A 24,887-nucleotide genomic window follows, 5' to 3' on the forward strand; every position below is an offset into this window, starting at 1 on the left:
GGCACACTGGTTGCAAAACACTGAGTTTGTTACCAAACTCGGTGTTTCACAACCAGTGTGCCTCCAGCTGTTGCAAAACTACAACTCCCAGCATGCACTGATAGACCGTACATGCTGGGAGTTGTAGTTTTGCAACAGCTGGATGTTTCCCCCCCCCCCCCCAATGTGAATGTACAGGGTACACTCACATGGGCGGAGGTTTACAGTAAGTATCCGGCTGCAAGTTTGAGCTGCGGCAAATTTTCTGCCGCAGCTCAAACTGCCAGCGAGAAACTACTGTGAACCCCCGCCCGTGTGACTGTACCCTAAAAACACTACACTACCAAAAAATAAAATAAAAAGTAAAAAACACTACATATACACATACCCCTACACAGCCCCCCTCCCCAATAAAAATGAAAAACGTCTGGTACGCCACTGTTTCCAAAACGGAGCCTCCAGCTGTTGTAAAACAACTACTCCCAGTATTGCCAGATAGCCACTGACTGTCCAGGCATGCTGGGAGTTTAACAACAGCTGGAGGCACCCTGTTTGGGAATCACTGGCGTAGAATACCCCTATGTCCACCCCTATGCAAGTCCCTAATTTAGGCCTCAAATGCGCATGGCGCTCTCACTTTGGAGCCCTGTCGTCTTTCAAGGCAACAGTTTAGGGCCACATATGGGGTATCGCCGTACTCAGGAGAAATTGGGCTTCAAATTTGGGGGGGGGGGGGTATTTTCTGCTATTACCCTTTTTAAAAATGTAAAATTTTTGGGAAACCAAGCATTTTAGGTAAAAAAAAAAAAAAATGTTTTACATATGCGAAAGTCGTTTTTTTGCTGTCCTGGCACCATAGGGGCTTCCTAAATGCGGCATGCCCCCAGAGCAAAATTATTTTTCGAAAAGCCAAATGTGACTCCTTCTCTTCTGAGATCTGTAGTGCGCCAGCAGAGCACTTTTCACCCCCATATGGGGTGTTTTCTGAATAGGGAGAAATTGGGCTTCAAATTTTGGGGGGTATTATCTGCTATTACCCTTTTTAAAGATGTAAAATTTTGGGGAAACCAAGCATTTTAGGTAAAAAAAAAATGTTTTTTTTTTTTACATATGCAAAAGTCGTGAAACACCTGTAGGGTATTAAGGTTCACATTACCCCTTGTTACGTTCCCCGAGGGGTCTAGGTTCCAAAATGGTATGCCATGTGTTTTTTTTTTTTTTTGCTGTTCTGGTACCATAGGGGCTTCCTAAATGCGGCATGCCCCCAGAGCAAAATTTGCTTTCAAAAAGCCAAATGTGACTCCTTCTCTTCTGAGACCTGTAGTGCACCAGCAGAGCACTTTTCATCCCCATATGGGGTGTTTTCTGAATCGGGAGAAATTGGGATTCAAATTTTGGGGGGTATTTTCTGCTATTATCCTTTTAAAAATGTAAAATTTTTGGGAAACCAAGCATTTTAGGTAAAACATTTTTTTTTTTTACATATGCAAAAGTCGTGAATCACCTGTGGGGTATTAAGGTTCACTTTACCCCTTGTTATGTTCCCCGAGGGGTCTAGTTTCCAAAATAGTATGCCATGTGTTTTTTTTTTGCAGTCCTGGCACCATAGGGGCTTCCTAAATGTGACATGCCCCCCAAAAACCATTTGTCGCTCCTTCCCTTCTGAGCCCTCTACTGCGCCCGCCGAACAATTAACATAGACATATGAGGTATGTGCTTACTCGAGAGAAATTTGGTTATAAGTACAAGTAAAAATTTTCTCCTTTTTACCCCTTGCAAAAATTCAAAAATTGGGTCTACAAGAACATGCGAGTGTAAAAAATGAAGATTTTGAATTTTCTCCTTCACTTTGCTGCTATTCCTGTGAAACACCTAAAGGGTTAATACACTTACTGAATGTTTTTTTGAATACTTTGGGGGGTGTAGTTTTTATAATGGGGTCTTTTATGGGGTATTTCTAATATGAAGACCCTTCAAATCCACTTCAAACCTGAACTGGTCTATGAAAAATAGTGAGTTTGAAAATTTTGTGAAAAATTTCAAAATTGCTGCTGAACTTTGAAGCCCTCTGGTGTCTTCCAAAAGTAAAAACTCATAAATTTTATGATGCAAACATAAAGTAGACATATTGTATATGTGAACCAAAAAAAATTTATTTTGAATATCCATTTTCCTTACAAGCAGAGAGCTTCAAAGTTCGAAAAATGCTACATTTTAATTTTTTTCATCAAATTTGGGGATTTTTCACCAAGAAAGGATGCAAGTTATCATAAAATTTTACCACTAAGTTAAAGTAGAATATGTCATGAAAAAACAATCTCGGAATCAGAATGATAACTAAAAGCATTCCAGAGCTATTAATGGTTAAAGTGACAGTGGTCAGATTTGCAAAAAACGCTCTGGTCCTTAAGGTGTAAAATGGCCTGGTCCTTAAGGGGTTAAAATTTTCATTTTCTGACCCCTACAACTTTTTAATTTTTCCGCATACAGGGAGATATGAGGGCTAATTTTTTGTGCTGTGATCTGTAGTTTTTATCGGTACCATTTTTGTTGATGGGACTTTTTGATCGCTTTTTATAAATTTTTTTACAAAATGACCAAAAGTACGAAATGTTGGACTTTTTAATTGTTTTCTACGTATACACCATTGACAGTATGGTTTAATTAACATTATATTTTAAGCACGCCGGGATACCACATATGTTTATTTTTGTTTACATATTTTATTTTATTTTAAAATGGAAAAAGGGGGGGGGGGGTGATTCAAACTTTTATTAGGGAAGGGGTTAATTCACATTTATTAACTTTTTTTAAAAACTTTTTTAACACCATTTTTTTTTGTCCCCAAAGGGGACTATTACATGCAATCTTCTGATTGCATACACTGTTCAGTGCTGTGCCATAGCATAGCATTGATCAGTGCTATCTGCGCTTGATTGCTCCAGCCTGCTGAGGCTGGAGCATCGCAGAAAAGATCGGACGGCGAGGAGGCAGGTAAGGGCCCTCCCGCTGTCCTCTAAGCTGATTAGGACACCGCAGTGATCCTGATCAGCCCGAATGAGCTGCTTTTTTTCATTTTAGACACGGCGATCAACTCTGATGGCCGCATCTAAGGGGTTAATGCAGGGCGTCACCACGATCGGAATTTGTCTGGCATTGGCATTAGACACGGGTCCCGGTCATTGATTGCCACCAGGACCAGCCCGCTATGACGCGGGGTCAGCTTGTGACCCCATGTCGTAGCAGGGGAGCGGGCATAGGGCATTCAGGTATGCCCTGCATCCTTTACAAGCTAAAAAATACCTATGGAGAAAATGTTTTTGTACCAAAAAATCATGCTTCTGAAAGGTATCAATAGCTTTTAAAGGGGTTGTTCAGGAATATAATAAATGTCTTATATCAAATAATATACCGAAATAAAAAAAACAACAACCTGTAGTCAAATGTTAACCTCCTTGGTCTGATCAATAATTGCGAGAATTAATAACATTATTTTTTTTTAATGTTTAGATGCTTAAAAAATGGGAATAGAGGGGTGTTTTTAAAACATGTTTATTTTTATTTTTTATTTGTTTACAAGCAATAATTTGGTTGCATTTAGCACTGCCATGCTTCTGTATGGCAGTGGACTATGAAATCATTCATCTTCTAGTACAGCCTCAGGCTGCTATGAAAACTACTTGATGCCCCTGGGGTGCCAATTGGTGCAGCACATGTCAGGTCACTCTCTGCATGCCGTGATTGTTATTGATCACTGAATGCAGAAGGTTAAAGAGCCAGGATCAGACTGGAGTCCGATGCCAGCAGTTGCAGACAGGTAAGTGCTTGTAAGATATAGCCAGCACTTGCCTTGTATAGAGCTGGCCCAGATATTGAGGTCAATGATTATATGATGAAACATTCTGCAAAGCTCTGTTCTACTTAGCTTCAGCACATCACCAATTTTTTTAAATCTCTTATATTTTTCCGTAAATAAAGCATTCTTTCTTGTATGCAACAACTGAAAACTAGTACTTGCTTCATTTTCTTATTTAGCAGCTTTAATCTTCTTTAATATCCACATAACAATGAAGACAATTTACTCACCTGTTCTCAGGCCTCACATTGAGCAGGTAGCTTCTGCTGTCTGCCCGGGGAGTATAGACGGAACCATTACTGTCTTCACTGTCACTTGTACTCCCATTACTACTTCCATGGGAGTCATAGTACCTTCCGTTCCCAGAGGGTACACGGTTCATCGGTCTCCTTGTGCCCATCATGAGTATTTTCTTGTTTCTGCCAATTAAATTAGCAGCCTACAACTTCCTAGAAAGTTAATTCTAGACTTCCTCTGGAGACTAGAACCTGGGGAAAGAAAGACATGTCTTATTTTAACATTTTTGTATTCAATAATTACAATTAAAAACCTGAACGTATGGACAAACCCTAAAGGGTACACCTGAAAGATTCATGTCTTTTTGTAGCCTTATCAACCCAATTTGTACAATTTTCTGTTAAACTTCAACACCATTTTATAGCACAAGTAAACATGACAGACGCTAACTGAAGGCATATCTCTGTGGAAAGGTTGATCAGTTGTTGGATACACTCCTTGAAAAGTCATGCATGCCAAAGGACAGCTCTGAATCCCATCAATTGAAGCATAGATCAGGCCACAGGGGGAAGTAGGAATCCACCAACACATCAGTGAAAAACAGAACAACAGACAGACAATTCACAATTGTACCAGGTTTTAGGATTGAGACCTGGTGCAATCTAAACTTATGACATGTTACACAAAAGACTGTAAGATTTTAAGCTATTCCCCATTTAGGCCAAAAGCTAAAAATTATGTGGATATCCAAAAGCCGCAAAAAAAGGTAATAAATAAAAATGTGCACATAATCCTAAAATATTCAGATTATTTTATCCAATTTAATAATTGAGTAAATGAAGATAGAGAAAATGGAGGAAATTGTAAAATATTGCAGTAAGTAGCTGGTATGTTAGGTGCATTAACACCACGTTTTCCCAGTATCCCATATCTCAGTGTTATCCGGCCCCCTCCTCCTTCATTTGAATGAGCCGACCCAAGTCAAACAGTGACTCCGGTCGGCTCATTTTTGCCCAGTTTTGTGACCAAACCTAAAACTGTGGTATACTACGTTTTTAGGTCCAGTCAGAAAACTGGATATGGGGCAAAAATGAGCCGACCGGAGTCACCGTTTGACTCTGGTTGGCTCATTCAAATGAATGGGATACAGGAGCGTCCGGTTTTCACTTCCCCCAGCTGGATCCGGTCCTGTATAGGTAAAATGTGGTGTGAATGCACCCTTAGTCATACTTTAGTGATTTCAGATTATAGCTGGGTGAAGCACTCCGTTATCGTCCTGAAGTCTATGTTGGGAAGTCAATATAACCAGCAGACATCTCCAAGAGCTATATCACTCTTGTCTTTCCTGAAGAATGGTGTCTCAGTGCTTCTATCTATAGCCTTCTGACTTGTCTTAATGATGCACGTTTACTTTAAATATTATGTTTATATATCCATTTACAGGAGATTTTGTGACAACTCTTTACAATCTTTTAGTCACAATGGAGGAGATTTATCAAAACTTGTGCAGAGAAAAAGTTGACCAGTTGCCCATAGCAACCAATCAGATTGCTACTTTCATTTTCCAGAGGTCTTATTAAAAATGAAAGAAGCACACTGATTGGTTGCTATGGACAACTGGTTAACTTTTCCCTCCACAGGTTTTGATAAATCTCCCTAAATATATCTAAAATGAAAAATAAAATAACTTTGGAATAGGTTGTAAACAAAAATGTACAGCTCCTGATGTAGTGATTCCGTTAGACCCACTAGTGCTTCTTACTGCATATTATGACCTTGTATTTTGTTTTGTGTGAAATTCTGCCATTTTTGACTTATTGTAATGTTTTTCTTTTGCGTATTCTATGTTAAACCATTGGAAAAAGAGACAGTTTAAAAAGAAATGTACAACTCTTAAGCTCAGTATTGTAACAGACTACACATTTCTGTGCATCAGTGTTGTTTTCAGGTCTGCCGTCAGGTGGATACAGCCAGTACTCCAGTAAGGGGCCCGAGCTGCCACAGCACAGGAGCAGGGGATCGATGTTTACACAGCCGTCTCCTGCTTCCATGGCCGGTCCAGAATGCATAAAACTATAAGTGCATCTTTCAGATGCACCTATAGTTCAATGCGGCACTCGGGCTCGGCTAATTGACAGAGCAAAGAGCCATTGGCTCCTCGCCCTGTCAATCAATCTATGGGCCGCCCGGGCTTCCGTACTCTGTGCTCCGGCACATGAATGACATCATCATCATGCGCTGGAGCACAGACAGGAGAAGAAGACAGAAGAGAAGAGGCCATGGACAGCGTTGGAGCCAGGTAAATATGTATTTTTTTTTCTATTGTTACCTAAGAGGGCTACTTATTCCTACATAAGGGGGCTACTTATTCCTACCTAAGGGGCTACTGATAACTACCTAAGGGGGCTACTGATAACTACCTAAGGGGGCTACTGATAACTACCTAAGGTAGCTATTGATTCCTAACTAAGGGGGCTACTTGTTCCTACCTAAGGGGGTTACTGATAACTACCCAAGGGGGCTACTGATAACTACCTAAGGGGCTACTGATTACTGCCTAAGGGATCTACTACTATTAATACCAAAGGGGGCTACTTGCTTTTACTACCTAAGGGGGTGCTGCTGGCTATTACTAGCTAAGGGGGCTACTGATTACTACCTGAGGGGGCTTCTGATTACCACCTAAGGGGGCTACTGCTATTACTACTCAAGGAGGCTGCTGGCTATTACTACTACCTAAGGGGGTGCTGCTCGCTATTACTAGCTAAGGTTGCTGCTTCTATTACTACCTAAAAGGGGCTGCCACTACTATTACCTAAATACCTGCTGATAACACCTATCTAAAGGGGGGCTGCTACTACTACCTAAAGGGGGGGACTACTACTCTACATGGGGGGCTACAACTATATGCAGGGGGAACTACCTACAGGGAGTAACCCCTACTTATAGGGGGCTGCTACTCAATAAAGGGAGAAACTATCAACAGGGGGCAGCTATCTACACGGGCATGTACCTACAGGTGGTACCTCCCTACACTGGGCACCTGTGTAATGAGGGAAACTATGTGAAGGGACCTGTCTGCTTTCTGAAGCGACCTAACTACCTGATGGGTGGGGGATTGACCTACCTACTCTTTCTTAACCCACTTATCTAGCCACTCTATTATTACTGTATGGAGCGTTATAGGAGCCTAAAATGTTTGTCTGGCAGGTTCTGTGGAGACAAGTTGCGAAAGGAAGAAGTCATCATGATGGTCTGGGCTGGAAGGAGAAGAAAAAGGAAAGTGAACGACTCCGATCAGAGAAGACGTCACCTGATGTAACTGTATGTAATCCCTTATATGGTCTGCAGAGCCTGTGTAGAGCTAATATCTACCATTATATGTCACTGTATGGGAGGAATATTTCCTCCTTGTATACTGGTAATATTGGTCTCAGTATACAGGATTTAGTCAGTAACAGTATGATGGTAATATGTATAGTGATAATGTTCCTCCTTGCATACTGGTATTATTGGTACTATTGGTTTCGGTATACAGGATTTGGTTAGTAACAGTATGATGGTAATATGCATGGTGACAATATTTCCTCCTTCCTTCCCTATTGATTAAAGCCCTTGTTTTTCTTGTCCTGCGGTTTAAATTTATTTTTTGGATTAATAGTAAGATAGCGGGCAAGCCCTGGGGGGGGGGGGGCGGCATAGATGGGGAGGAGTCAGGTGGGGGCCCAGGCCTTGAGCTGTGTAAAATTTCTAAAGGCAGCCCTGGTTGTCTTACATTCTTTACCTACTTTGACCTAGGGCTGGGTTCACACCACGTTTTTAGGTTACGGGAACTGTATCAGGCTGGGGGAGCGAAAACTGGGTGCTCCCGTATCCCAGCCGGACAGGGCCCGTACCTCATTCATTTCAATGAGCCGACCAGAGTCAAACGCTGACTCCGGTTGGCTCATTTTTTCTCGTATACGGTTCTCTAACCGGACCTAAAACCGTGGTATACCACGGTTTTAGGTCCGGTCAGAAAAACATGAGTTAGAAAAACATGGGTACTTTGAGGGAGATTTATCAAAACCTGTCCAGATGAAAAATTGCTGAGTTGCCCATAGCAACCAATCAGATCGCTTCTTTCATTTTTCAGAGTCCTATTCAAAAATGCATGAAGCAATCTGATTGGTTGGTATGGGCAACTCATCAACTTTTCCTCTGGGCAGGTTTTGATACATCTCCCCCTTTATTCCAGAAAAAGCATCACACCTGTTCAAGGGTTGTGTCTGGTATTACAGCTCAGCTCTATTAAAGTAAACTACGATACTACATACAGCCTGTGAACAGGTGTTGGGCTGTTATTTGGAAGAAAGTAACCATGCTTTTCTAATTTAAAGGTGTTTTCCCATGAATTAAAAATATGTCTGCTCGGTCATTTCCAACCTGTTTGTGTCTGCTAAAGTTAGTTGAGCTCCAAAAGCAATTTGCATTACTCTCTGGGAGTTGCGCAAATGTTGCAGCATGAAGAAACCTGGTGACTAGTTGGTGTTAATCATGGATGAAGGAATTGTAGAAATTGGCATAAATAAAACACTGGCAGAAGTACCACATTCATCTTTTATAGCCAAATACCTTAAAGATTTTTTTTTTTAAATCATCTGATGCCAGAAAGTTAAACAGATTTGTAAATTACTTCTATTTAAAAATCTTAATCCTTCCAGTACTTATCAGCTGCTGTATACTACAGAGGAAGTTCTTTTATTTTTGACACGTCCACTCTCAGAGAAGGGAATTTCCTGGCACTGCTACTTTAAGAAATCACTTAGGTGCATTATTTTCATACACAACTTGTCAAGCACTTAACGTAGACTGTCTGCTATGTAGACTGTCTGCTGAGGTGGTGCTGCACGCTTATATCCAATAGCCAAAATGTAAATCCAGTAAAGAACAAAGTAACGGAGCACTCACCATTCAGGATGCTGTAGACAGGTACTTCTTTATTTTCTTTCAGTGCATCTAGACACAACTGTAAGTACAGGGAAGGTGCACCAGGTCTTATGCGGGGGGTTTCCTTGGGCCCGAGGAAGCGCAACAGCACGATACGGACCGTTGCCCCGTGTGATCACCTGAAACCCCCCGCACAAGACCTGGTCCACCTTCCCTGTACTTACAGTTGTGTCTACATGCACTGAAAGAAAATAAAGAAGTACCTGTCTACAGCATCCTGAGTGGTGAGTGCTCTGTTACTTTCTTCTTTACTGGATTTATCTTTTATTTTTGAATTTCTTTTCTGCCTGTCCACAGTGCTCTCTGCTGACACCTCTGTCCATGTCTGGAACTGTGGAGCAGGAGAGGTTTGCTATATGGATTTGCTCCTACTGTGTGGACAGTTCCTGAGATGGACAGAGGTGTCAGCAGAGAGCACCGTGGACAGACAGAAAAGAACAACTCAACTTCCTCTGTAGTATACAGCAGCTGATAAGTACTGGAAGGATTAAGATTTCTTAATAGAAGTTATTTACAAATCTGTTTAACTTTCTGGCACCAGTCGATTAAAAAGAAAATGTTTTTCACTGGAGTATCCCTTTAAAAGTTGCCTTGTGCTGCGGTCTGGCCTGTGCTTTCCAAGAACTGCATCAACTTTGAACTCTGGAAAGTTTATACTCTCTGCACCTGCTTCTGCTTTTACATGCATTGTGCCCTAACCAAACTTTACTATTCACATGTTTTTTTGCACTTTATAATGCTATAATGTTATAGCAAACATTATATATTTATATTATACTGTGGAAGAACATTTTCAGTTTTATACGGCAAACTGAAGCACAAAGAATGTGGTATTGTGATCAAGTGAGATATGTAATTGAATGTAGAATTTGTTTATAATCATATTTCATGTGCCCTGACATACAGTAGGAGACATATTCTTACTGAATGCATTATTTTTTCTGTTATGTTTTCGGTACTTTCCCTGTATATTTTGCAGCACATTTTTTGTTGTTATGTTGCGCCATTTCCAACGCCCAACCCTACCCAAGCATACCCAGCCTCCTCCCTCACATATTCTCCCACTGCTGATTATACCTTCTTATAGTGCGTTCACACCTGTGTATTTTTGCTGCAGATCTGCAGCAGATTTCCTACTGCAGATTTTGCTGCCCATTGAATTCAATGCAGCAGAAAATACACACATGTGAACGCACCCTTATAAAGCTTTAGTCACACCAACAATAAATTATCTGCGGATTGACTGGGGAGAGTGTCTGTACTAGTTTGTAGACTGAGCAGGAATATCATTTACACTAAACTGTAGACCAGTAATTTCCAACCGCGGTGCCTCGTCACACTAGTGTGCCTTTCGGCACTGCCCGGTGTGCCCCGTGATTTTGGCCTTGATTTTTCATTATTATTTTTTTTTTGTCTGACGATCATGGGGGGCATTTTTTGCCCTTGTCTGGCGCCAAATCGTCCCCCCATCTGGGTCTGGGGGGGAGGGAATAATGGTGATGATGATGATGATTGGGAGGGAATGGTGCTTGTGATACTAATGATAATGATGATGGGCCTGGGGGAGAGGGAATAATGGTGGTGGTGATGATGATGATGATAATTGGGAGGGAATGGTGCTTGTGATACTAATGATAATGATGATGGGCCTGGGGGTGAGGGAATAATGGTGGTGGTGATGCTGATTGGGAGGGAATGGTGCTTGTGATAATGATGATGGTGATGATGATTGTGGGGGTTAATGGTGCTTGTGATACTGATGATGATGATGGGCCTGGGGGAGAGGAATTAATGGTGGTGATGATGATGATGATTGGGGGGGTTAATGGTCAATGCTTGGGGGAGAGGGAAAAATGGTGATGATGATGATGATGATGACTGGGGGGTTATTGGTGCTTGTGATACTGATGATGATGATGATGGGCCTGGGGGAGAGGAAATAATGGTGGTGGTGATGATGATGATGATGATGATTGGGGGGGGTTAATGGTGCTTGTGATACTGAGGATGATGATACCGATGATGGGCCTGGGGAGGTGGAATAATGGTGATGATGATTGGGGGGGGGGGGTTAATGGTGATCATGATGATTGGGGGAGAGGGAATAATGGGGATGATAATGATGATGATTGGGGGGGGGGTTAATGGTGCTTGTGATACTAATGATGATGGGCCTGGGGGATAGCAACCATTCTCGGGTCAGAAATTTTTGACCACTACAAAGGTAAGCTTTTTTTTCTCATTTTAAGTGCTACAATGCTACTTATGATATAAATGTACTGCATACTGCTTAAATTAGCTTTATACTACTTAAATTGGCTTTTTTAGAGACATTTTTCACGATTTTTTTGTTTGGTGTACCCCAAATTTCCGGGGTATACAATGACCCAAAAAAGGTTGGGAAATACTGCTGTAGACTGGCCAGGGGCAAATTCTACACTAGACTGTGGACAGATTAGGGCACCATTTGCACTAGCCTGAGGACTGACTAGTAGAAGTGCTTACACTAGACTGTGAATTGACCAGGGGCAACATCTGGGGCCTCAGCAGAAAACACATACTACCACTGATGGGAACTCTTGGTGTCCTTAAAATGCCTTTGTAATATTTGGGGGAGGTCACATGGTCACTAATTTGCATAGGTATGGTTTGATATCTTCTGTTATGAGTACAGCTATTGTTCTATGGTTATTGTTATATATTTATTTTCTGCTTTTTGTACCAACAGTTGTCCACCCAGATAGCATATAATTGTTTTATTTATATTTCTTACCATGGTATATGTATTTACTTTGTCTTACCAATGTATGGCTTGCATCTTTTGTCAATAAAATATTGTTGAAAACACATACTACTGCAGAGAACCAATTACCATATAACTCTCAATGGTGTTTACCAAATACCACCACTGAGTGCACATTTTATCCCTTAGCAGCATGAAATACTGGATTGCAGAACAATACACCTTCCCTGCAGCACAAAATACCTCTCCATCAGCACTAAGTAAATACTACAGTGCTGCAATGCACAATACCTCCGCAGTAGTGATAAACAAATATCAATGTGCAGTACAAAATACCTTTCCAACAGTACCAATCACCACTGTTTAGCACCACTGGCAGCAGAACTATCCCCATCTATCCTCTCCCTCATTTTACCAATCCATTCACCACCAAAACAACAGCTTTCCTATTCCAGCCCCTAAGATCTGTTGTGAATTTTTGTAGAAGAATAAGGGGCCGCTTGCAGAAGGGGATCATCAGCTGTGTACATGATCATTTTACCCACTAATAATGCAGGAATGGTATCAATGTATTTTCTTTTTTGAAGTTTCTGCTTTGTGCCAATCCATGGCACAGGCAGGGATCTGGCGTCTAAACAGAGAGTGAGCAGTGAGGATCCCTTCCGTTTGAACAAATGCGTCCAGAGCTGTGCTGGGATGTGTGGTACATGAGACATGTGGACAGTCCTGCTCGATCTTGGACAGTTAGAAGTTATACAATAGCTCAATTAGCATTTCTGTTTTTCCTTTCCCTTTTAGTTATAGGGGTTTATATGTGAACGTGACTGTTGGTGACCCACATAACTGTATTTCTGCCCCTCCTTGCTTAAAGGGGTTATTCAGTGTTAGATTAACATAGCTGCTTAATTTCAAACAAACCTCAGGGTTTATGTGGTCTTTACAAATGGGCTCCATTAACTTCAATAGAACCGAGCTCCAATACCCACATTTACACTGAGGACGAGAGACCTGTGGAGAGGGAAATTTGACTAGTTGCCCCTAGCAACCAATCAGCTCGCTTCTTTCATTTTTCAGAGGCCTTTTTAAAAAAAAAATGAAAGCAGCGGGCTGATTGGTTGCTATGGGCAACTGGTCAACTTTTACTCTGCACAAGTTTTAAGATATCTCCCTGAGTGACACTGATCCCCTAATACCCTCTCTCCCCCCCGTACTTTTCTGTTAATCCACCCCATCAAAACAGCACAATGCAGAGATCCCTATATTTAAAAAACCTATTAATCAACTTACATTCTTCACATGGGGCAAGTTTTATGCCAACACATTAAAAAGCCCATTGTCTACAGCAAGACTCCGAAAACATATTTTTATCTGTTCCATTCTAACAGACAGGAATGAACACAAAGTATTGTAAAATGACAATTCTGAATCAGGGCTAACACCATACTTTATTCATAACCAAATTATCAAAGCCTCCAGGATACCCAGAATCCACTTCTTTCATACAAAGAAAAAGCAAGTAGCAGTCATGTATTCGGTAATAACCTACTGTGGTGTCCCGGTACCGCATCCTATATTTATAGGTCCCCATAGCCAGAGTCCCTAGGATGTCGGGGTCCTTTTGTATAGTCCACCCCTAGTCAACTCTCACCCCTATAGTCATTGCTCTAGTCATATGCTCCTTATTTGTGGAAGTTTAACTGTATAAAATGTATATAAATAGTTAGTTACCTGTGAGAAGCGTAGCGGGACCTTCGGGTCACGTGATCAGGTAAACTCTATGGTATTTCTGCTTGAGGACCTTTGGAGGTCCTTGTGACTTAACGCACTCATTTCCTTTGTGACGGTGAGTGACAGATGGCTGGACCAATCAAAACGGCCCCGCCCCTGCCCATATAAGGGTGCGGTGGCCATTAATCTCTCTCTTGGTTCCTGGCTGTTGACGAGAAAGGATCTGCGCTGCTGTCATCAGTGAGTCTAGGCCTTAGCCTTGCGGCGACGGCTGTTCTATTCCAAATTGTGAGTGTATCAATCCCTAAACACTCTGCAAGACCCCGGACTTTATCTATCCCCTAAATCCGGACGGATCTTCGCAATATACCCTGAATTCAGAGACTATTATGTAAAGTCAAGGTCCGCAACATCTGTCAGTCATTGAAGTATATAAAGACTGTTTGATTGAGACTGTTACTACTCTGTGGATGTACTGCAAGCTGTTAAGTAAAGTTTATGCAAGTTCAAATTGTGGACCTTCAGTCTTTATCCTTATGCACCTATCGTTACTGGGAAGGGCGGCGATAGGCCGGAGAGTCATTTCAGCATACTAGCCCTCAGCCTGGCGTCACAAACTATAGGGTTAACATTAACCCCTGATATACCAAAGCAAATCCCTGACTGTACTACCCCTACCCTTGAGGCCTACCACACTATTATCCACTGCTAAAAGTACCAAAGGAAACTACGTAACATCCCACACAAAGTGGTCCATCCGAAATTAATATTCCTAGACACTTCCCTGTTATGTTACAGACAACTTCCCAATAGAGGAGTTCATTGGCCTCTGATACACAAAAAGGAGCCTCTTCCTGTGATGTAAGGAGATGCAAAATTAGTTGTAATATAATGACCATAGACAGGATCTCATTCACACCGCAGGATTCACACGTACTGCATCCATTGTTGTGTACCTGAGAGGGCATCTCTGCATTGGAACAGGATAAGGATGAGGTCCCATTGCCAACGATTTTAGACAAAAAAGACAAATTAGTTGTTATATTTAAAGGGGTACTCTGCCCCTAGACATCTTATCCCCTATCCAAAGGATAGAGGATAATATGTCAGATTGCCGGGGTCCTGCTGCTGGGGACCCCCTGGATCTACCATGCAGCACCCACCTGTAGCGGCTTCCGGAACCGCTGGAGGTCCTCAGGCTGAGTCCATCTCCACCACTGGGACGGAAGATCGTGATGTCACGACTCTGCCCCCGTGTTATGTAACACCCCGCCCCTCAATGCAAGTCTATGCAATGCTGTCACGCCCCCTCCCATAGACTTGCATTGATGGGTGGGGTGGATGTCACATGGGGGCGGATTCGTGACATCACGATCTTCCGTCCCAGTGGTGGAGATGGACTCAGCCCGAGGACCTCCATCGGTTCCGGAAGCCGCTCCAGGGGGTCCCCAGCAGCAGGACCCCGGCAATCTGACATCTTATCCTCTATCCTTTGGATAGGGGATAAGATGTCTAGGGGCGGAGTACCCCTTTAAAGTAAATTTCAAATGCCAAAGACACAGGAGAGTCCAGGAATACAAATTTATGACAGTCTGTGACACATTTATCACAAGACTAAATTTGCTGCAAGGATTTACAACATATGGAATATGGAATCTTCTACAGAGATAGTGAGGACATCTGGTCTCTGAACTAATATCAGTTCAGAAACAATAAAACTTTCACACAGCTAAGGCCACATTCAATCATATTTTGGAAGATATTGTATAAAAGGTATTTAAACTGCAGTGTACTTCGAACACAGCAATAGACTTTCATAGACCTTCTTATTACTTTGGTTTGTTTCAACAATATATACATTTTATTTGGAGGACACAAAAATCTGGGTAGTCACCAGATTATCAGGTAGGAAGAAAACTAAGAGAAAGTACTTTAACCAAAAATAAGCAAATAATAAAAAAAAGGCTCTAAAGACAATGATACATCTCCCATTTTATTTTTAAAGGGGTACTCCAGCGGAAATCTTTTTTTTTTTTTTAATCAACTGGTGCCAGAAAGTTGAACAGATTTGTAAATGGCTTCTATTATATAGTACTTTTTAGCAGCTATATGCTACAGAGGAAATTCTATACTTTTTGAATTTCTTTTTTGTGTTGTCCACTGTGCTCTATCTTGACATCTGCTGCCCGTCTCAGGAACTGTCCAGTGCAGGAGAAAATCCCCATTGCAAACCTATGCTGCTCTGGACAGTTCCTGCAGGTGTCAGCAGAGAGCACTGTGGACAAGACAAAAAAGAAATTCAAAAAGTATAGAATTTCCTCTGTGGCATACAGCTACTAAAAAGTACTGGAAGGGTAAAGATTTTTTATAGAAGTCATTTACAAATCTGTTTAGCTTTCTGGCACCAGTTGATTTAAAAAAAATATATATTTTCCACTGTAGTACCCCTTTAAGCCCTGGGCTACATGGGAATTTGTTTCACTGTTGACAGATTTTTAACTAATGAGTACAGTTTACAAGAAAGTTTACAAGAAACTATATTAGCACTAGAGCACTTTACAGTATTCACCTGTTACCTTGTTAGTGATCTGAGTCTATACAAAATTCTTTGTATGTCCTTCTATGTTTGTGTCCATGTTCATTTTCAAGAAGCACTCTCTGCTTATGTCCCCGCTGCCGGCAGGGCTGGGATTCACATTGTGGGATGCGCCCATATGTGAATCCCAGCCCTTAACTCACCTCCCTCATCTTCCGCCTCTCCGTGTCCTCGCAGCCTCAGTGCACATGCCCCCGCCTCCTAGAGTGCGCGCGCCAGAGCTCTTTCACTTAAAGGGCCAGTGCTCAATTAATCAAGTGTCTACACCTGTCCCCCTGTCCTTGAATATCAGCTCCTCCCTTGGTTCCCTGACAGATCTTTGGTTACCATGTGCCATAGTGAAAGTCCTGTGTTCCTGTTACAGTGTACCTGTTCCTTGCTACCTAATCTACCCTGCACCTGTGTTACCTGCCCTGACCTTCTGCCATCTTGCCTCATCCTGCCAGTCTCCTTCTGTGCCACGTCACCAACCAGCTACCTGTGTGGACGAGTCGTGCTAGGGGTAGCGACCTGGGTGCCGCTTTGCGGCGGGCTCTGGTGAAAACCAGCGGCACCTTAGACTCCGCTCCCTGGCATGGCTCACATCATCATCCACACAGGCCCAGAGGATCCACCACCTGCCGTGACCCGTTACATGTGTCTAGTACTTTATGGGCGTTTCTCCACACTTTATTTTGTAGGTTTTCTATAATTTTTTTTCTGGTTACCTATGGTCACTGTTGGTGGCATTAAGTTATTTTTTTTTTTTTATTGTAAACCTACTGAGTACAGCCAATCTTAACCCCTTAAGGACCCAGCCAATTTTCACTGTAGGACCTGGGCATTTTTTGCACATCTGACCACTCTCACTTTAAACATTAATAACTCTGGGATGCTTTTACCTTTCATTCTGATTCCGAGATTGTTTTTTCGTGACATATTCTACTTTATGTTAGTGGTAAAATTTTGTCGATACTTGCATCATTTCTTGGTGAAAAATTCCAAAATTTGATGAAAAAACTTTTGAAGCTCTCTGCTTATAAGGAAAATGAATATTCCAAATAAATTATATATTGATTCACATATACAATATGTCTTTTTTATGTTTGCATCATAAAGTTGACATGTTTTTACTTTTGGAAGACATCAGAGGGCTTCAAAGTTCAGCAGCAATTTTCCAATTTTTCCCAAAAATTTTAAAATCGAAATTTTTCAGGGACCAGTTCTATTTTGAAGTAGATTTGAAGGGCCTTTATATTAGAAATACCCCACAAATGACCCCATTATAAAAACTGCACCCCTCAAAGTATTCAAAATGACATTCAAAACGTTTGTTAACCCTTTAGGTGTTTCACAGGAATAGCAGCAAATTGAAGGAGAAAATTCAAAATCTTCATTTTTTACACTAGCATGTTCTTGTAGACCCAGTTATTGAATTTTTAAAAGGGGTAAAAGGAGAGAAATCTTCCTAAAATGTGTAACCCAATTTCTCTCGAGTAAGAAAATACCTCATATGTGTATGTCAAGTGTTCGGCGGGCGCAGTAGAGGGATTAGAAGGGAAGGAGCGACAGTGGGATTTTGGAGAGTGAGTTTTTCTGAAATGGTTTTTGGGGGGCATGTCACATTTAGGAAGTCCCTATGGTGCCAGAACAGCAAAAAAAAAAAAAAAAAAAAAAAACATGGCATACTATTTTGCAAACTAAACCCCTCAAAGCACATAACAAGGGGTATAGTGAGCCTTAACACCCCACAGATGTTTGACAACTTTTTGTTAAAGTTGGATGTATAAATGTTTTTTTTTCCCCACTAAAATGCTAGTTTTCCCTCAATAGGGATAATAGGACAAAATGCCCCCCCCCCCATCTCTTCTGAGTATGGAAATACCCAATGTGTGGACGTCAAGTGCTCTGCTGGCGCACTACAATGCTCAGAAGAGAAGGAGCGCCATTGAGCTTTTGGGAAAAAAATAGTTTGGAATAGAAGTCAGGGGCCTTGTGCATTTACAAAGCCCCCCGTGGTGCTAGAACAGTGGACCCCCCACATGTGACCTCATTTTGGAAACTACACCCCTCACAGAATTTAATAAGGGGTGCAGTGAGTATTTACACCCCACTGGCGTTTGACAGATCTTTGGAACAGTGGGCTGTGAAAATAAAAAATAATTTTTTTCCTTTTCATGGACCACTGTTCAAAAAATCTGTCAGACACCTGTGGGGCGTAAATGCTCACTATACCTCTTGTTACATTCCGTGAGGGGTGTAGTTTCCAAAATGGGGTCACATGTGGGTATTTCTTTTTTTGCGTTTATGTCAGAACCGCTGTAAAATCAGCCACCCCTGTGCAAATCACCAATTTAGGCCTCAAATGTACATAGTGCACTCTCACTCCTGAGCCTTGTTGTGCATCCGCAGAGCATTTTACGACCTCATATGGGGTATTTTCGTATTCAGGAGAAATTGCGTTACAAATTTTGGGGTCTTTTTTTGATTTTTTTTTAAGTATGGGGCAACACCAGCATGTTAGTGTAAAATTGTTTATTTTTTTACACTAACAAGCTGGTGTAGCCCCCAACTTTTCCTTTTTATAAGGGGTAAAAGGAGAAAAAGCCCCCCCAAAATTTGTAGTGCAATTTCTCCCGAGTACGGAGATGCCCCATATGTGGCCCTAAACTGTTTCCTTGAAATACGACAGGGCTCCGAAGTGAGAGAGCGCCAGGCGCATTTGAGGACTAAGTTAGGGATTGCATAGGGGTGGACATAGGGGTATTCTACGCCAGTGATTCCCAAACAGGGTACCTCCAGCTGTTGCTAAATTCCCAGCATGCCTGGACAGTCAGTGGCTGTCCGGAAATGCTGGGAGTTGTTGTTTTGCAACAGCTGGAGGCTCCGTTTTGGAAACACTGCCATACAATACGTTTTAAATTTTTATTGGGGGGACAGTGTAAGGGGGTGTATATGTAGTGTTTAACCCTTTATTATGTGTTAGTGTAGTGTAGTGTTTTTAGGGTATATTCCCACTGGCGTGTTATGGTGAGTTTTCCGCTAGGAGTTTGCGCTGCGGCGAAAAATTAGCAGCAGCTCAAACTTGAAGCAGGAAACTTACTGTAAACCTGCCCGTGTGAATATACCCTGTACGTTCACATGGGGGGGGCAAACCTCCAGCTGTTTCAAAACTACAACTCCCAGCATGTACTGACAGACCGTGCATGCTGGGAGTTGTACTTTTGCAACAGCTGGAGGCACACTGGTTGGAAAACTTTCAGTTAGTTTCTGTTACCTAACTCAGTATTTTCCAACCAGTGTGCCTCCAGCTGTTGCAAAACTACAACTCCCAGCATGTACTGATCGCCGAAGGGCATGCTGGGAGATGCAGTTATGCAATAGCTGGAGGTACACAACTACAACTCCCAGCATGCCGAGACAGCTGTTTGCTGTTTGGGCATGCTGGGATTTGCAGTTTTGCAACATCTGGAGGGCTACAGTTTTAGAGAACACTGCAAAGTGATCTCCAAACTGTGGTCCTTCAGCTTTTGCAAAACTACAAATCCCAGCATGCCCAGACAGCAAACAGCTGTTTGGGCATGCTAGAAGTTGTAGTTTTGCAAGATCTGGAGGGATACAGTTAGAAACCACTGTATAGTGGTCTCTAACTGTAGCCCTCCAGCTGTTGCAAAACTACATATTCCAGCATGCCCAAACAGCTGTCTGGGCATGCTGGGAGTTGTAGTTTTGCAACATCTGGAGGGCTACAGTTAGAGACCACTGTATAGTGGTCTCAAACTGTACCCTCCAGATGTTGCTAGGCAACTCACCGGCTTCCGTTCCCCGTTCTGCCCCGCATATTGTGGGTGGGCAGGATGGGGAAAACGAAAGTTAACCCCTCCCGCCCCTGATCTGATATTGGTGGTCGCGCCTAGACCACCAATAGCAGGGATAGGAGGGGTGGCACCCCAGCCACCTCACTCCTGTTCCTTCAGGGGGATCGTGGGTGTCTTAGACAACCACGATCCCCCTTATATTCCGGGTCACCATAGACCCGTAATGACCCGTAATCATGCAAATCGCAAGTGTGAATTCACTTGCGATTGGCCGCGATTGCCAACATGGGGGGGGGGGTCTGATGGGGGGAATGGTTTCAGCAGGCATTCCGGTCCGATCCCCGCCCCGCGCGCGGCGGGGGGCCGGAATTCTCCATGACGTACGCCTACGTCATGGGTCCTTAAGTACCAGGGTGTCATGATGTAGGCGTACGTCAAGGGTCCTTAAGGGGTTAATGCTCCAACATACAAAGTTTTTTGCTTCCAACTTTGTGGGAACATTTTGGGGAAGACCCTTTTCCAGGGCCGGCTCTGCCTATAGGCAAAATACGCAGCCGCCTAGAGCCCCCTCTTGATGGGGATTTGCCTGCCACAAGAAAGTTAGACAACCAGCATCCAAACCACTTGCTCGGCCAGCAGAATGAGGAGGAGGTTTGTTACAGTGTGTTACCCCAGTAGTAAGCTAATTACATGAGGAGGTGGCTTGTTACCCCAGTAGTAAGGTTGGATGAGTTACGGATGGAAGAACTACACCGTCCCACACAACTCAACCTCATCTAATACCTTTGGGATTGTGAGCCAGGCCCTCTTTTAAATCAATGGGCAAAAATCCCCACTGCCAATCTAAAAACAAATAAGTGTAATGTGTAGGTGGCCCACTACTTATGTCCAGATAGTGCACTTAAATTCAGTAGCACAAAAAAGTCCCAGTGTAGCCCTAGCCCAATAGGCAGTGGTTAGTTGTGTTTCTATGGATGCAGCAGATATTAATTAGTACAGAATTGACAGGACATCTGTGATGTGACTTTCTATCTGCATTTTTCTCAGCCATACATACATTACATTTCCAATCCCGCTGCATTATTTTAATATGCTTCATCTATTTTGTGTCAATATTGGGGGAGATTTACCAAAACCTGTGCAGAGGAAGAGTGGTGCAGTTGCCTATAGCAACCAATCAGATTGCTTCTTTCATTTTCCACAGGCCTCTTTAGAGGCCTGTGGAAAATGAAAGAAGCGATCTGATTGGTTGCTATGGGCAACTGCACCACTCTTCCTCTGCACAGGTTTTGATAAATCTCCCCCATTGTTATTATAGTAAATGCAGCTCTGGTTTTGAATCTCTTGCCTCTCTAGCTGACCTTTAACCTCACAGTCTGAGCTCTGTTGAGGGAATGAGATCCTTCCCTGACTCAGGCACTAGGGCCATATGAGAAGCAAGAAGCAACAGCTGAGAGAGTAACAGGAAAGATCTGGGTGCGGCATTTTTAATGATTTTGCTTTTTTGGGGATTAATACTTCAGAAAATACCTAATGACCAACATCTAAAGACAAAACCTTCAACCATAGGGTTTGCAGTAGACAAGTGAGCAACTTCTTCCTTTTTCTTTTAATAAGTGCCTCATAGATACCAGACTTCTGTAATATGTGGAATAGAGGAAGTGGCTTCACTTTATTTAAGAATTGTTATTCTCGAACTTTGTGGACAGAAAGCCCTGGAGGGGACAGAATGGGAACGGAGGGGCCCCATGACAGGGGTATTATGCGGGCAGGTAGGGGTTAAATGTGAGGAGGTTAGAGGAGGGAGCTAGGGAAGCGCGGGCTTTTAGTGAGGAAGTAGGGAGGAGTTAAGGAGGGTATATAGGAGAGGGGATTTGTGCGGGGGCCACAATCTGCGTGGCTGAAGAAGTGTCCCTACCTGTGCCATGGCAGACATGGAGGCGATCCTGCGGCGCGTGCGGGATGAGGTCCTCCGGTGCGGCTCCCAGTGGCTGGAGGACGCGCTTCCATCCCTCACTGCCTATCCGGTGCTTTCGGCGGGGGAGTCCGGGCCCCGTTCTAGCGGCCGGCGCTCTCGCCCGCCGGAGCGCCTGTCACCTGCAGCTTCCCCTATTCCCAGGCGCCGACGGGTGAGTCCTTCTCCGGCCGCTTCCTGCCGTGGGTCCGGAGCGTCGGGCGGGGGGCGGTCCGGGCAGGCACCCCTCGGTCGGCCTGTTGTGAGGAGCGGTGCGGGGCGTGCTGTCGGCGCGTCCCAGGGCCTCAGTGAGGGACCGGCGCGTGGTGCGGCCCGCTCTGGAGGGCGGGCCCGGCGGAGATCCGGAGCTGCTGTTTCCTCTGCCCCTCAGTCGTGGGGGGCAGTCTCCTACAGGCCTGGTTGCTGCCCGGGCCGTGATTCATGTTGCGCCCTCTGCTTCCTCTTCCAGGGGAAGCAGGAGGGCTGGTTCTGCAGTGTCCCCTGCTGCTGCTGCTGCCGGCAGGGGGGCGGGGCTTCTGGGAGGAGACGAGATCGAGGCTGCTCTCAGTGAGGTCAGTGAGGATGATCTGCTGCTGCTGGCTGGAGAATCTACAGAGACCCTGGACCCGCTGTCTTGTCCCCTGCTCCCCTCTGGGGTTGTAGCGGGTGTTGGCGTCAGCGGGGTTCGGTCGCCGCCACTGTCCGTCCAAGCCGCTGGTGGGGCGAATTCTGCTGCTGCGGAGTTGTCGGACGGGGTCCCCCCGGTCCTTTCCTTGGACGATGTGTCTGCAACCCGTGATGTCCGGAGTCGCCCTTCTTCTGGAGTTACGGCCGCTGGTTCCGAGCCGGTGTGGTCGGGTGAGTCTACCGCTGCCTCCAGTCTGGGGGGTTTTGGGGGGGGGGGGGCGATTTACAATTGTTTTTTAATGGCTTGCATGCTTTACTGCAGGGGAGTGGTCTGGGGGCGGGGGGTTCCCAGGTGTCTCCGGTACCTGTTTGGGGGGTTGGGGGGGTGCAGCAGGCTGGGGGGGGGTGCTGGGGTGTCGGGTCCGGTTGGGGGGACTGGGTCGGGCTCGTCGGTGGGGGCCCCGGTAGTGGCGGCGTCGGGCTCTGGGGGAGGGGTCCGGCTCGCGGATGCGGCTAGGGGGGAGATTTATGTTTGTTTTGAGGGCCCATTGGGCGCTCATCTCAAGGCGGAGGTCCGGGAAAACATTTGGAAGCGGGAGTATGTCGAAATTTTTTCGCTCCTGCCGCTGGATAAGTTCAACTTGGACAGGGTCCGGACGGATGAGTCTAAGCGGTTGGAAAAGGTGGAGGAGGAAGAGCGTCGGCGGTATCGGCTGATACCGCAGACGTTCTCCAATTGGCTTCAGGCCTTCACCATTTTGGCTAGTGTGGTCGGTGAGAAGGCGCCGGAGTCCTGTTCCGGTCTCTTCTGCTACATGGATGCGGTGGGGGAGGCATATCGGATTTATGGGGGCTCGGCGTGGCTTCGGTACGACGAGCAGTTCCGGCAACGCATGGCGGTGCGTCCGGATCTGCGTTGGGAGCATAAGTGTCACGATGCCGGCTGGCAGGAGGTGGATCCTCTGTGCCAGAGAGGGATTGGCGTGGACCGTGCTAGTGGACCGGTTCTAAGTTACTACTGGTATTCACCAGAGCCCGCCGCAAAGCGGGATGGTCTTGCAGCGGCGGTAGTAACCAGGTCGTATCCACTAGCAACGGCTCAACCTCTCTGACTGCTGAAGATAGGCGCGGTACAAGGGAGTAGACAAGAGCAAGGTCGGACGTAGCAGAAGGTCGGGGCAGGCAGCAAGGATCGTAGTCAGGGGCAACAGCAAGAGGTCTGGAACACAGGCTAGGAACACACAAGGAAACGCTTTCACTGGCACGATGGCAACAAGATCCGGCGAGGGAGTGCAGGGGAAGTGAGGTATATATAGGGAGTGCACAGGTGAACACACTAATTAGAACAACTGCGCCAATCAGGGGCGCAGTGGCCCTTTAAATCGCAGAGACCCGGCGCGCGCGCGCCCTAGGGAGCGGGGCCGCGCGCGCCGGGACAGGACCGACGGAGAGCGAGTCAGGTACGGGAGCCGGGGTGCGCATCGCGAGCGGGCGCCACCCGCATCGCGAATCGCATCCTGGCTGGAGGCGGTATCGCAGCGCACCCGGTCAGTGGATCTGACCGGGGCGCTGCCGTAGCGAGGATGTTGCGAGCGCTCCGGGGAGGAGCGGGGACCCGGAGCGCTCGGCGTAACAGTACCCCCCCCCTTGGGTCTCCCCCTCTTCTTGGAGCCTGAGAACCTGAGGACCAGACTTTTGTCTAGGATATTGTCCTCAGGTTCCCAGGATCTCTCCTCAGGACCACAACCCTCCCAATCAACCAAAAAAAAAGTTTTCCCTCTGACCTTCTTGGAGGCCAGTATCTCCTTTACGGAGAAGACGTCCGAAGAGCCGGAAACAGGAGTGGGAGAAACAAGTTTGGGAGAGAAACGGTTGATGATGAGTGGTTTAAGAAGAGAGACATGAAAGGAATTAGGAATACGAAGAGAAGGAGGAAGAAGAAGTTTGTAAGAGACAGGATTAATTTGGCACAGGATTTTGAAAGGACCAAGATAGCGCGGTCCCAATTTGTAGCTGGGGACACGGAAGCGGACATATTTAGCGGAGAGCCATACCTTGTCTCCGGGAGAAAAAATGGGGGGAGCTCTTCTTTTCTTATCGGCAAACTTTTTCATGCGAGATGAAGCCTGTAAGAGAGAATTTTGGGTCTCTTTCCATATGGTGGAAAGATCACGAGTTATTTCATCCACAGCGGGCAAACCAGAGGGCAAGGGAGTAGGGAGGGGGGGAAGAGGGTGACGGCCGTACACCACGAAAAATGGGGATTTGGAAGAAGATTCAGAGACTCTGAAGTTGTACGAGAATTCGGCCCATGGTAGAAGATCTGCCCAGTCATCCTGGCGGGAGGAAACAAAATGCCGTAAATAGTCACCCAGGACCTG

The 24,887-nt window shown here is 44.8% G+C and overlaps 2 protein-coding genes across 8 annotated transcripts in view; one reads left to right on the forward strand and one right to left on the reverse strand.

The window, feature by feature from the left end:
• Nucleotides 1-21,049, reverse strand: part of ALPK3 (alpha kinase 3) — a 132,182-nt gene extending 111,133 nt beyond the window's left edge. Inside the window, exons 1-2 of one of the 6 annotated variants that reach the window (XM_056572907.1) lie at nucleotides 20,983-21,049; nucleotides 4,066-4,323 (exon numbers count right to left, since the gene is read on the reverse strand). In XM_056572907.1, the coding sequence (XP_056428882.1) occupies nucleotides 4,066-4,238 (173 nt within the window). In that variant the 5' untranslated portion in view covers nucleotides 4,239-4,323; nucleotides 20,983-21,049. Of the gene's footprint in view, nucleotides 1-4,065; nucleotides 4,324-5,302; nucleotides 5,554-12,349; nucleotides 12,459-12,722; nucleotides 12,857-13,350; nucleotides 13,546-20,982 lie in introns of those variants that run through there. The other 5 variants (XM_056572908.1, XM_056572909.1, XM_056572906.1 and 2 more) reach the window with 5 other exon arrangements.
• LOC130368753 (mucosa-associated lymphoid tissue lymphoma translocation protein 1 homolog) overlaps nucleotides 6,340-24,887 on the forward strand; it is a 109,520-nt gene continuing 90,972 nt past the window's right edge. Inside the window, exons 1-2 of one of the 2 annotated variants that reach the window (XM_056572923.1) lie at nucleotides 6,340-6,371; nucleotides 7,283-7,396. The gene's annotated coding sequence lies outside the window, so the exon portion shown is untranslated. The remainder of the gene's footprint in view (nucleotides 6,372-7,282; nucleotides 7,397-24,887) is intronic. The other variant, XM_056572924.1, reaches the window with a different exon arrangement.

This window comes from Hyla sarda, chromosome 4 (genome assembly GCF_029499605.1).
Source record: "Hyla sarda isolate aHylSar1 chromosome 4, aHylSar1.hap1, whole genome shotgun sequence".
Lineage (NCBI taxonomy): Eukaryota > Metazoa > Chordata > Amphibia > Anura > Hylidae > Hyla > Hyla sarda.